At 40.6% G+C, this 14,244-nt stretch overlaps 1 protein-coding gene across 2 annotated transcripts in view; it reads right to left on the reverse strand.

Moving 5' to 3' along the window:
• Positions 1-811: 811 nt before the first annotated feature.
• map3k5 (mitogen-activated protein kinase kinase kinase 5) overlaps positions 812-14,244 on the reverse strand; it is an 85,407-nt gene continuing 71,974 nt past the window's right edge. For both annotated transcript variants that reach the window (XM_005931565.2, XM_042224713.1), the window contains 11 exons: positions 12,755-12,932; positions 11,553-11,570; positions 11,000-11,177; positions 9,973-10,141; positions 9,444-9,629; positions 8,400-8,505; positions 4,812-5,055; positions 4,602-4,714; positions 3,331-3,452; positions 3,149-3,225; positions 812-1,958 (listed from right to left, as the gene is read on the reverse strand). In XM_005931565.2, the coding sequence (XP_005931627.1) occupies positions 1,898-1,958; positions 3,149-3,225; positions 3,331-3,452; positions 4,602-4,714; positions 4,812-5,055; positions 8,400-8,505; positions 9,444-9,629; positions 9,973-10,141; positions 11,000-11,177; positions 11,553-11,570; positions 12,755-12,932 (1,452 nt within the window). In that variant the 3' untranslated portion in view covers positions 812-1,897. The remainder of the gene's footprint in view (positions 1,959-3,148; positions 3,226-3,330; positions 3,453-4,601; positions 4,715-4,811; positions 5,056-8,399; positions 8,506-9,443; positions 9,630-9,972; positions 10,142-10,999; positions 11,178-11,552; positions 11,571-12,754; positions 12,933-14,244) is intronic.

Raw genomic sequence — 14,244 nt, forward strand, 5'->3', positions numbered from 1 at the left:
ATATCTGTGTATAAACCTAGTTTAATAGGCAGTGCTTGGTAGCAATGTCCCCTTCAAAACTGTTTATTAACATATCACGATGACTACTTTGTACCTTATTGCATAATATTAGATAATTTAATCTAAACCAATGCATTGTGCAATAGAGTTTTGGTATTTTAACTGTTCCTAAAATGAGATCCAAGTGTGCTCCTCAGGGTGCTACTAGTTACTGTGTTGCTGTTATTTGGAACAAGCTGCCGAAATAGCATTGAAAGAGTTTTATTCTCACAGTCTTACAGTTAACGATGCTCTCCGAGTGTATGTTAAGTTTTGTTTTCATTTCATTCAAGCTAACAGTAGCCATTGTCGGGCTACAGTTTATTTCTTTTGTTAATCTTTTAATAACATTGAGTTAACATGTAAAAAACTATTCTATAAAGATAAAATTGACACTGGCATACAAAGGCGATAAAAACATGTAAAGCTTTGAAAATGATCTCTGTAACATATTAAGTAGTGGAGTAAACATACAATAATGGAGAAATGTAAGGTAAACACAATACGGAAATAAGCAGAGAAATATATGATTCATATAGTAAGTCCTAACTTTTTATTGTTAACATTTTGTTTTTCTAAATGAACGACCTTTCCTCTAGATGATAAGTGCAGAAATTACTCTTTTGGAACAGAGGCAGTGCCTTTTTTATTCATTTTGAAAAAAACAAAACAGTTATTTGTGTTTAATTTACTATGGAGAACAACTTTCATTATCAGCCCCCTGCTCCCACATTTAGAGTGAATTGTTGAAGAACACTTCTAACACAGTTCCTTCACAGCTTCAAGATGAAAAGTTTTATTTTAACAATATATCACAACAATCTTGAATCAGATCTGAAACAAAACAGACACAAGGCTCACCGATTCCCCCCCCCCAATTTCTGACGTTATGGTTTAAAATATTAATAAAAAAGTACATCAAGGTTCTTCCACATGAAGTTTGTTTGCATGTCAGATTTTTCATTACAACTTATATATTTGACTGAATGAAGCTGACACAACACAAGCAAGATAAACACAATTTTGTCAATTAAGTGAGTATGATCTATGATTTGTGATACTAGAAAATACAATAATACAGAATTAATTTTTCACATGTGCTCATTGCAAACTTGGCCCAATCTACATGGAGATTTGACTGTGTTTAGAGATGTCTTTTTCAAAGTACATAAATGTAATCCACATAGAATTATATAACACTATATTTACATAATAGATTTCTTAAAAATAAAATTGTAGATTCATATTATAAAAGGAAATGTGGAAAAAAAAAAAGCATGGACAATTTAAATAAGTCTCAGTTTGGAAAAAAAACAAAAAACAAAATAAAAGAAAAAACAAAAGCAGTACATGGAATGACATCCTTCAGATTGCTATAACAATTAAATTAAAACACATTTAAATAAAGTAGTGATAAGATAAGCAATGATAAAAATATCAGTACAGATGAATGTAGTATTTTGTATCTCAGGCCTGTATTAGAAAACGATCAGTTGTAAACGTCACATCTTGTAAAGACAGGAGAAAATGTTTTTCTTGACAGTTTTCAAGATTTCAATAATAGATTTTCCTACCAGCTGTCATTTTAAACACACCTGTAACAAAAGCTGTGCCCTGTCCATCAGGTATAACAAAACTAGTGGCACTTCTCATTAATTTTTACTTTCAAAATGACCTAATATCCAAACTCTTTGTTTTCAAAATTATAAAATACTCCAGAAGATTGTTGTGTGGGTGGAACATGGTCAACACAGCTTCTTCTCCAGGATCTTGCTTTTATAAACGCTGAGGTAAAGAGGAGTTGTTGGGGACAAAAAAAAGTCCTGGCTTCTCTGAGTGGCTGTCACCACTTAAGGCCTTAGAATAGCTTCTGCCTGTAGTCTGTGATGGCTTTCCATAGCTTACACAAGACCCCACCTCTGTCAAGACAAACAAAATACTGTTAGCTTAAAGCACACACCAATGAATATTATACCATTTGTAAGAAACCATCAGCTGTCAACCTACTTGAAAATATCATATTTTAAATGGTTTACGGTACTTTGTCCTGAGAGTCAGAGGGACTCATGAGCACAGATCACACAGAGTTAAGACTGTACGGTCATGAACAGGACAATTTTCCCTGGTCTCTGTGTAATAACTAATGTTTCTGTATGACTTTATCGGCACAACATTACTTCAGTTCATCAATCTGGTTGAGGTTTGGAATTTGACTGGGCTATTGATTCCTTTCCTGCTTTTTTAGCCATTCTATTTGGGATTAAGTTTTGTGATTGGGATCATTGTCCTGTTGCATGACACAATTTCAATCAACCTGTGGGTCAGATGTGCAGACAGTAAGTTCCCCTCTAATGCAGCAACATCAGAGGGGAACACCACCCCCACCCCAAAACATACAATCACACAAAAAAGACCTAGAGATACCCTGAAGCAATTTAGTGGATATGGTGTGTATAGCTGAATGTTTGATATGACCACAGTGTGGCGCCAGATATCAAACACAACCAATAAGAACTTCATAGTAGTTTGTTTTATTCATGCTTCACTCTAAATTGAATGCAGTATAATTAGTATGCTTGGACCTGCAGTGCTGCAAAGAAACTTTAAAGAGGAGGTGAAAACTGTTGCAGTAGCAGACATCAATATTCATGTTGGTGTGACCTGTTTGAGTAATTATTCAGAGCTATTTTCATCCTAATAACATTTTAGAAGACATCGGGTTAAGCGTCACAACCTGAGCATGGCAACATAGCTACGTCCAAACCAAACTGCCCACGTTAGAACAGTATCTTACTGACCTGTGAGGTCCCTGCAAATTAAATTAAATTTTGGTTTATAAACAGATTTAGAGAATTTGTGATAAATTAAGTCCTTCATAGATTAGCCTCAAAGAACTGCTGAAGTACAAAGCTGCCTTCTGAAACTTTTGTGTAAGAACAGGAAATGCAACAACACACTCCCATTATGCAACGCTCCCATCTTAACCCCCTTGTTTCTCTTCCGGTCAGGTACAAGTTTCAGCACGTATTTTGGGGACTAAATACTGAACACAAAATATGAAGCAAATATAGAAATATTTAAAAGTAAAAGAAAAAAAATCATTTTCTACCTCAGTCTTAAACTCTTCAGATCATCTCTTGTGACATCATGAAGGATGTCGTACAATGTATACTCCTCATTGAGTATCTAAAGAAACAAAGTGGAGAAAATTACATTTACAGAAATGTTTTTCTTTACTTGCATCATCCTAAAAAGGGCTTTGTTAAATCAACAAAAAAATCAGAGACCCACCCTGTCTATGGCATCCTGGTCAGCACCGTAACGTGTCAGCCAGCTGGTCAGCTCTGGGTCGTCACGTCTCTCTGCAGGTTGGCTCCTCTGTCCCTCCAGGTCATGCGAAGATGTGGGGGTGTCTAACAGAGTAGATTTTGAGAACACTCCATAAAACAAACATTTAAACATTAACAAAACAACCAGTTTAACGACAGATCAAACATGCCGTACACACAGGAAGCGCATGTATCAGATGGACATAGCTGCTGGGTCTGGGCTTTAATCATCGTTCTTTCAAGTGGCCAGCTGGGGGGATAAAGTGTGAATGCACAGAAATCTATGAGAAAGTATTGTGCTTCTGTTTTGGTTTTCACTTCAACAAGTAGTTTCCTAAAGAGTTTAAGTGTTTTTGGACATAGCTACCTTTTGATTGACACTCTGCTAATGTATCGTACGAGAAAAGAAACCAGATAAGACATTAAAACAGATAAAACTGAGGCTGTGAAATAGAAGGTGAACAAATAAATGATGTCCCGGTGGTTAGGTCCATATTTCACAGCAGCACTCATGTGGAACTTTTTGCCATGATTGTTTGCTTGTAAAGCAGCTTGTAAAGGTGTAACTGTTGCAGTAACAGGATATGCTGCTTTTTCTCTACAAAAAAGCAACCTTGTTGTCACAAGTCACAGTCACTATCGCTACAGCTTTGTGCAATTGTGTAAACTGAACATTTAATATTCTTAAACCTCCTTAAATGTTGCTTTCAAGGTGACGCGTACTCTTATTTGGTCAGATAAAAGCCTCTGTATAAGAGAAATGGCCACAGTGGATGAAAATATCTTAATTTTAGTGTACTTTGCCTAATAATTGAGATTGTTTAAAGCTGCTCTACTAATTTCTTATAATGAGTTTTACCCTTACAGAAAAGCAACCATCATCAGTGGATATCACCCCCCCCCACTCACCAGCTCGGAGTTGGATATTGGAGTAGCTGATCAGACCAGCAAATTAGAAGTCACTTAATTTACACCTCCGGTATGTGATGAGAAAGCTTTGTTCATGTGCATTGTTCCTGTCATGGCTTGTTTAATTTGTTTACTGAACTAGAGGGAAAAACTTTTAATTAACATTGGCTCTAGGAAGTATAAAGTACATTTTGATTTAAAAGTCAGAAGTGAAAGTCAAGTCTGTTCAGTGAGAAATAGCTGGCTTTAAAAAGTAAAGACAGACTGAAAATACCAGAAGCAGCAAAAGGAGTGTGAGAAAGTAATTCAGACTAAAGTAGAGACCTTCAGGCTCAGTTCGCAGCTTCAGTAGTCTGATCTCTTGCTCTCTCTCATCCAGCACTTGTTGCAGGATGGACTGATACTCCCTCTCCTTCTCCAGCAGCTGTTCCAGCAACCTGGAATAAAACAGAGAGATGCAGGTTAAAACGGATAAACTATGGTTAAATGAAGAAGTCCTATGCTGTTGTTAACGGCCTTCAACCAGATGCCTACCTGCTGGTCTCCAGCTTCATCCTCCCTAGCTCCATGCTCACGGAGCGCTGTGCATTGTGGGATTCGTGGGAGACGGTGGAGCTGAGTGTGCTGACTCCCGAGGTAACCACCGTGTCATCGTGAGCGGCGCCAGGGGGCGCCCGGCTCTGGTGCGTGGAGGTTCTGTCCGGCTCGCCGTCATCATCGATGTCCTCCTGATCGGCTGCATCACTTTCTGAGGCCAGACTGAAGTGAGGCCTGAGTTCTGCATGCAGAGAGAAAGAATCACTTTTAGAGGAAGCCCTGTAATAAGAGTGATCGTGAGAGGTTGTCTGAATTGTTAATTCCAGAGACTGGAATCAGTTGTGTTTATTTGATTAACACAATGCCGTTTCATTAAAGTGCCCAAATGTGAAAAACTGAGGCTTATTGTTGAAATTGCACTTGCTATTTTTTTTCTCAAGATATTAAAAGAAAACATATCAAGAAAGCATTCTACTTTTTAACACTTTTTTAAACAACAATATTTTTACTGTTTCAGCCCCTTAAGAACAAAGTGGGCTCTGCGTAGCCAAAGAACTAAAATGAGCTAAACACCCCTGGATTGTTTCAGACTGTTTATTTACCAATAATTTGTTTACTAAAATGAAAATGTCAAGATTTTCTGTTTCAAGTAGTCACTCAGATTTGCTTTCCACTGTTATCTGTTGGTTCCTTCTTTTTCACCTCAACTTAGGTAACAGCTGTTATCTTTAACCTCATTTAATTGATAATTTCCACCACAAGGAGACGCGAAGTGCTGACTCTGATGAGTAAAGCTGTTTGTGTCAGATATCATTTAATACCAATACTGATATTTTGCATCAGTATTAATAATGCATTGAAAAGTACCTACTCGCTCCACTATTCTTCACACACACACACACACACACACAAACAAAAAATCACATACACACACACACAACACGGTAATATAATATAATATATAATATACAATCGGTGGCTGACTAAATACTTTTTTGCCCCACTATATATATATATATATATATATATATAAAAATAAAAAAAAACACCCAGCACGCCCCTGCGGGCGGTTTATCCTTCAAGCTCGGGTCCTCTACCAGAGGCCTGGGAGCTTGAGGGTCCTGCGCAGTATCCTAGCTGTTCCCAGGACTGCGCTCTTCTGGACAGAGATCTCCGATGTTATTCCCGGGATCTGCTGGAGCCACTCGCCTAGCTTGGGAGTCACCGCACCTAGTGCTCCGATTACCACGGGGACCACCGTTACCTTCACCCTCCACATCCTCTCGAGCTCTTCTCTGAGCCCTTGGTATTTCTCCAGCTTCTCGTGTTCCTTCTTCCTGATGTTGCTGTCATTCGGAACCGCTACATCGATCACTACGGCCGTCTTCTTCTGTTTGTCTACCACCACTATGTCCGGTTGGTTAGCCACCACCATTTTGTCCGTCTGTATCTGGAAGTCCCACAGGATCTTAGCTCGGTCATTCTCCACCACCCTTGGGGGCGTCTCCCATTTTGACCTCGGGACTTCCAGGTTATACTCGGCACAGATGTTCCTGTACACTATGCCGGCCACTTGGTTATGGCGTTCCATGTATGCCTTGCCTGCTAGCATCTTGCACCCTGCTGTTATGTGCTGGATTGTCTCTGGGGCATCTTTACACAGCCTGCACCTGGGGTCTTGCCTGGTGTGATAGACCCCAGCCTCTATGGATCTTGTACTCAGAGCTTGTTCTTGTGCTGCCATGATTAGTGCCTCTGTGCTGTCTTTCAGTCCAGCTTTGTCCAGCCACTGGTAGGATTTCTGGATATCAGCCACCTCCTCTATCTGCCGGTGGTACATACCGTGCAGGGGCCTGTCCTTCCATGATGGTTCCTCGTCTCCCTCCTCTTTCTTGGGTTTCTGCTGCCTGAGGTATTCACTGAGCACTAGGTCAGTTGGGGCCATCTTCCCAATGTATTCTTGGATGTTCGTTGTCTCATCCTGGACTGTGGTGCTGACACTCACCAGTCCCCGGCCCCCTTCCTTCCGCTTAGCGTACAGCCTCAGGGTGCTGGACTTGGGGTGAAACCCTCCATGCATGGTAAGGAGCTTTCTTGTCTTTATGTCAGTGGCTTCTATCTCCTCCTTTGGCCAGCCTATTACCCCAGCAGGGTACCTGATCACGGGCAGGGCGTACGTGTTGATGGCCCGGATCTTGTTCTTACCATTCAGCTGACTCCTCAGGACTTGCCTGACCCTCTGCAGGTACTTGGTGGTTGCAGCTTTTCTAGCGGCCTCTTCATGGTTCCCATTCGCCTGCGGGATCCCCAGGTACTTGTAACTGTCCTCTATGTCTGCAATGTTGCCTTCTGGTAGTTCAATCCCCTCAGTTCTGACTACCTTCCCTCTCTTTGTTACCATCCGACTACACTTCTCCAGTCCGAACGACATTCCAATGTCATTGCTGTATAGCCTGGTAGTGTGGATCAGTGAATCGATGTCTCGTTCACTCTTGGCATACAGCTTGATGTCATCCATGTACAGGAGGTGGCTGACAACTGCTCCGTTCCGTAGTCGGTATCCGTAGCCAGTCTTGTTAATGATCTCACTGAGGGGGTTCAGGCCTATGCAGAACAGCAGTGGGGACAGAGCATCTCCTTGGTAGATCCCGCACTTGATGGTGACTTGTGCTATGGGCTTGGAGTTGGCCTCTAGTGTTGTACGTTTATATTTTTGTTGAGTGTATATCTATCTATCTATCTATATTCATTCATTCAGTGGTCCCCTAATCGGAGCACTAGGTGCGGTGACTCCCAAACTAGGCGAGTGGCTCCAGCAGATCCCGGGAACAACATCGGAGATCTCTGTCCAGAAGAGCGCAGTCCTGGAAACAGCTAAGATACTGCGCAGGACCCTCAAGCTCCCAGGCCTCTGGTAGAGGACCCGAGCTTGAAGGATAAACCGCCCGCAGGGGCGTGCTGGGTGTGTGTGTGTATATATATATATATATATATATATATAACTAATATCTGGTACTGATACTGATACAGCATACTTCCTATGGGTTATGAGTAGTGAACTTTGTTGTAACGTATGATAAGATCTCCACTCGAGTGTGCTTTTAAAGATTCAAACTTGATAATGAAGCAAACACCTGAACATTGTTGGTTCTTTGTTACAAAACACCATTACAAAGGTGGAAAAAAACAAAAATAGCGCTGGGTGTCTGTGACATAACTATAGCTAAATTTAGCACTCATCCCACTGACTATTGATGTTTTATGAGTTTAATTCTTTGGTGAAAACAGGAAATAATTTCACATTGTAGATCTGAAACTCTCTTGAACCACTTTACACAGTTCAACTAGAACTTCTCCTCATTTCAATCTGGGCCTATAATCAGCTAAACATAATATCTGCCCTGCATGAAACTCAGGTGTGTAATCCATTCAAGTTATTGCCCTTTTACTTCCTGTCTTTAAATAGGCTGTGAACACACACAGGCCTGCGCAGCAAATGCCCTCCTCCTGTATCAGTAGTCGTGCCCCGAGGGAAGAGTCATAACTTATTTACTGGTGCTCTGCTTGAGACACTGATGATCCTACCTGGCACCAGGATCGTGATGGCAGTCTGCACAGCCTTGCGGATGATGTTGTCCAAAGCGAACATCCAGTGAGGCTTGATGTTGTGGTTTCGCAGCACTTTGTTCACCTGGAAATGGAGATGTTCACACTCATGAGAGCACGTTTTACAATGTTTTACCTATTAGTGATTCTACACCTAAAATAAAAATGAGTTCATTCGTATTTGCCTCACAGATTTCATTCCAAGAATTGTTCTTAAGAGAATTGTTTATACTTCATTTTAACTTCTGCTGCAATAACTAAATATCCCCAAAGGGATTTTTAAAGCAGCCTACTCTTCATGGCATTATTAATATTTGCAGTCACGCACTGTGAAGCTCTAATTTTTTTGCAGCAATGACCAACAGGAGGCACCAGAGCTTCATCTACCAGCACGATTACACAATCCCACTTACAAATATGAAAACAACCACTCGCTCGGTGCCATTTCATCTGCATAACTGCATTTTTGAGGGGGAGAGCAGATGAGCCTTTTAACATTATGTGCAATTACTCCTGACAGATCTCCCCCTTTTATCGCCTCACTTAAAGGTTACAAGTATTTCCACAGTCATCTGTCTAATCTCTGAGCAGGAAGAAAAGCAACAAGGCAGCCCGCAGCTGTCTGCAGCCCATTTCAAATGACAACAATTACACTGTTCAGAGCCTTTGTTTTATGCAGCGGCGAGAAGCACCTTTGCCTTCAAATGGGTACTTAATAACAGGAAATCAGAAAATAATGAGCCTGTGAGGAGAATTACAGCAGCAAATCATCAATGTAGCAGTTCAGGTTTGTGACCGCTGTAGACTAAAATTTGATCCTTACTGTGGGTAAGCTAAAGACACTTGGTTATAAACTAAAAAGCTGCAGCAAACACAAGACATGTTTTATTGATTTGGGTTATATTTCATATTCCAATTATGATCAATTATTCATGAGCCCAGTGGGATATCACAGATGAAATGTAGCTGAGATTCATTGGATTGACCCAGTATCTTTTTCACGGTATTTCTATTAGCACTTACAGCATCCTGGAAGCCGAACAGCATAATCTGCAGTTGACTGATGGCAGTGCTGTCAAAGTCTAGCTCCAGCTTGAGCTGAGACAGGGTGTTGGCGATGATTTTCCTGTCTGCCATCCGAACAAAGTCAGCAAGACTTACCACAAGGGTGGAGATGTGCTGATGTTTTAGCTTCATTTCCTCTGAGCCCTGAGGTAGGAGGCAAGCGGGGAAAGAAGAGATGAAAATGGTGGTTTAGGTTTACAACAGGAGCTTCCAACTCCAACTTACTAACATCCCTATCAGATAGACTTAAGAATTTTTTTCCATGTTTAAATTATTTTAGTACAGTTTAAAATTTGTTTAATTGTTAGTAATTCATTTGAGTAGTCCCTTTGGCTATTTGGTCCCTTCATTTAATTAACTGTAACAGCTGAGCTAATCTTTCCATGCACAGCCTGGCTACTGCACTGGAATGCCTGTGAACAAGTGTGTGTTGTTGATCTTGTAATGTACTTCTATATCCATCTATTCATTCTCAACGGTTTCCAACCTGTGCCAGGGCTTCCATCAGGTTGGCCACCACCTTGGCCTGATCTTCAGTAAGGATACGGTGCAAGGTAGCTCGCCTCTCGCTGTCTTTCCGAAGCATAAAGAAGCCCGAGTCCTTCTCATCAGGTGATGGAGGGGCACTGTGGTCCTCGAAGTTCTCCACTGGAATGCTGAGTAGAAAAAGTAGAAACCCCATTTGAATTTTTTTGTTCCTTCTATATGTACAGGTTGCTGTACCCTCCCTATTGGTACTAATCAGCAAGGTTAATTAAGTATGTTTTACTGGTGACATTAAATATAAGATAAATAAGTTTTTGCATTGCTTTAAACATGAACATGTTTAAATTTAAATCACTGTAGGACACAAAAACCCAGGAATGAAACTTGGGCCTGTGTCAATATCTGTAGTTCCTCAAACAGCCACTGGAGGCGAGCTTCAAAAGCGAGTGAATCCCCAAAGACTCCCTTTTTACAATGTGCAAGATTACAGCATAAATAAACACATTCACGACCTGATACTGAAATGGTTTTGTTTTCTGTTGCTGATTTTAACTTTTAAAACAAGTGTACAGGTGGTGAAATCTCATATTATTTTGGATTTTTAGGGGAGCAGCCACTCTGACAGACAGAAGCATTTTAATTAAATTATCTGACAACGTCTTGCTGTGTGGTTAATTGTACTAAAAGCCCATCCGGGGAGTCTGTGATCCAATTTTGGTGAGTGTAATTCTAGCACTTTATTTACATTTCATTTAGCACTAATTAGCAGGTATCTATGTGATGCATCCATACAGTCTATGAATAGAGCTTGATAATCGGGCTTGCCAGGCTCTGCTTGAGAAAAAACCCCCCAAAGACATCTCAACTCAAGGCTTCAACACGTATGTACATAAGCTAATGGGTGAAGTCACGGTGACTACATTTTTTATACTGGTTTAGTCTAAATCAATACTATAGTCATAAGGCTGTAACAACAAATGAATAATTTAAGGCAAAATGACTCGTCTGAGGTGTCCAAGTTGTTCTACCTGAGAAAGAGGGACCTCTGGCCCTTAACATCCTTTTCACTGTAGCACTTGATGCTTGGCTTAAAGATGAAGGGGTTGGTGTTGAGGTCGTTGTCAGGGGAGACGGAGCCATACTCGCTGCTGCTGCTGGTGTCTTCCACTACAACGGGCACTGGCAACGAGATACTGCGGAGATACTCTAGAAGACACAGGGAACAGAAGATGGAACAAAATCGTAAAGGTGTTTGTTTGATCATCATCTAACTAAAGATTTTGCTGTATAGCAGCATGCTTTCTGTCTGTTATGGTGTTTGTGTGCAACTGATCAAATAGATTACAAAACATATTCAAGCATTTGGGAAACCATCTTGTTGTTTACTCTCTATCTTGAATCCTGGCAAAAGGGCAGAGTCGTACAAGGCAGGTAGCTGCCACCAAGAGAAAAATGCAAACCGCAGCCCAGATCCTATTCAGTAAAGCAGGGTGATGTTTCATGGAAATGACATCTAGTTTATAAAGTACTCCCACTAGTGGTAAATGTGTCTGAAAAAGTGCAGAGAGCAAAATTACTCACCTGATCCTGGTGTCAGAGCTGCAGGGAAAAACAGAAAATATGTGTCAGCAGTTAAAAAAGAACAAAACAGAAAGCAGGGTAACATTCAAAGCATGCAGAGAGGCACAAAGCTTCTTTCTAATCTTCTGCACTGCTGCGAAGGCACATGACTGATGCCGTGGGGTGAAAACCCAACAGGAAATGACTATTTTACAATCCAAATAATGAAGGATGCGCCTGAAATTCTTAACAATTAAAAAACGGTTTTGGCACTAGATGAATCTAGTAATCACTACAAACAAAGATTTTTGATTTTTGATACTGGAAGCTTTCTGGTTTCTGGTTGTAGCCACTAGTATTACTACTGAAGACTATTTGCTTTAAAGCTTAATCTAAAGAGATACTGTTTGTTACCTTATTAAAATTTAGACGACTTTATAACAATAATAATAGAATAGCAACAGAATCGTCAATAGGATATCCACTATTCATTTATTCTACACTGAAAACTCCTAAAAATGGCTGTTGCTCGATAGGCTTTGAATGGGGAGTTTCTTTTTCCCCCTCTTAGAGCACTACTTGAGGTGGTTGATTTTAGCAGTGGGGAAGATCATTATGAGGTTCACGCCATTCCCTTATCAAGGCTGTAAGTAAGTAGAATTCTGCTACATTCCTGGAAGTCGGAGATACCTGCAGCCTTCGATAAGTGGCTGAAGGAATTAGGAAATTTGTTACACTTAGAGAAAATTATGTCAAACAAAGCAGGTCTCTTTCAGAAACTTTGTTTACCAGTCTGACTGAAAAGTTGAAGTCACTTTTTATTGGTCTTACGGATTAACAATGTCACAGTTTTATAATAATGTGTTCTAGTTTGTATGTGAGCCTCTGCTATTATCCAACATAGGGATTAAGGTAACTCCCCCTCCTGGATTCTCACACTCTTGTTGTTTTAAACAGATAAGTCCTTGTTGTGGAGCTTTTATTGTGCATACAGTATATAATCATTTCTCTTCATTACTCGTAATGCTATAATTGCTTCGCTGGTCTCTTGTCTGCTTGGCTCGGCGCTTGTAGTGAATCTGAGAGTGAAGGAGATAAGAGAAACTAGCACGACTGCAAAGCAAAGAGTCTCAAACTTTCCTGAAATAAAACGAGTTATTTAAGTTATAGAGGGGATAGTCTTGGTAATAATGTTATTGTCATGTAGCTATGCTCTGATCCACCTGTGAAGCTGCCCTTGCTCTTCTTTTTTCGGCTGGTGACGGTGAGGAACTCATCGGTGAGCAGGTCGAGCGCGGTGGCACGTCGGTCCGGGTCGGGCTCAAAGCAGCGAAGGATAAAGGCTTTAGCCTCTGGTGACATGGACTCTGGGATCTCTGGATGGATTTTAAACATACCCACCTGCACAAGAATGACATGCATGAAAGGCACTCAGAATCTATATAACAAGTTTAAAGAAATGAGCATAGTGTCAGTTCAAGCAGGAGAAAAAGTCAAGCTAAGTTGCAATCCTGGCAGATCAGCTGATCTCAACGCCTGCCTACATTAGATGATGCGTCAACCTTTTGGCAAATCTCATATATGGTGTACTGTTAAATCTTTTTTAGCCTGGCCATTGCCTATTCACCTGCAATCCACTTTGCAGCCCACTTCCACCACAACTCCTTCTTTCCTACTTAGTCCCAGTTCGCTGTTTTGTACAGCTAGCCTTGCTTCTGCTGCTCTCGTAACATGCTTTTTACACACGTGCATGGAAAGACAGGGGGTGGAAAATTTAAACAACTAACAGTAACTTCTTTTGGCTACAGTGGTTCTGACTGAAACAAGTTTAAAATAACTGAGACAGTGTGAGGTTGCTGAAATGGGCAAATTATCTGATTAAGTTTAAGAAGCAAGAGCAAAGAGCAGAGCAGTGTTTACACAGTGATGTTTGAATATGAGACTATCCACGAGGCCTGGCTGTGACTTGGGGCAGCAGCTGAAAGTAACAATACTTCGAGCACAAGACTCTCATTAAAAACATGATAAATTCCTGTTGTTGATGTGCAGGAATTTAAGATTAGCAGGGAGATATCCCACCCCTTGAGAAATTCCAGAAAGATGACTGAAAGTATATCACGAATGTTTAAGAAATGCTACAATGCAGTGCAGACAAAACACAAGATCTCCTAAGAGATTTGTGACTCTACTTGTGATCTTTATTGATAAAATGTGATGAGATCCAAGTTTCCCCTTTCATGTTCTTTAAACTTCAAAGCATCCGAAGCAGAGCAGCATATTTAATTAAATCACATCATATGGAAAATTCCATGATTCAGAGCTTTGACAGGAGTGCTGTAATGTTTTCCAGACACCTCTTAAACATCTCTACTGCCCCTAATGGGCCACACATAGCTTATAACAATAATTCACTGTACAGAGTGCTTTAAATTTCCATCCAAAGCAAATGCACGTGTAAACTGAGTGGTTAACGAGATCCAGCAAAGACACACCCGCACAGAAACTAAAGGCCCACTGTAGAAGTTCCTCTTACGGAGCTATGCTTTTGTTTGCATTCAAACAAATGTTCGTGCACAGACAGTATTTGTAGTTTCTACTGGGCTTGGTCAGATTATAGCCTGCAGGTTGAAACCAATGCAGGTGCAGAATGACTCTGGTTTTGTTTTCATAAAAAGAGGGAACTGATAAGCATGCATGAAAGACTGGTGGTTAT

Source organism: Haplochromis burtoni, unplaced genomic scaffold (genome assembly GCF_018398535.1).
Source record: "Haplochromis burtoni strain Fernald_Lab_line unplaced genomic scaffold, NCSU_Asbu1 Contig_147, whole genome shotgun sequence".
Taxonomy (NCBI): Eukaryota; Metazoa; Chordata; class Actinopteri; order Cichliformes; family Cichlidae; genus Haplochromis; species Haplochromis burtoni.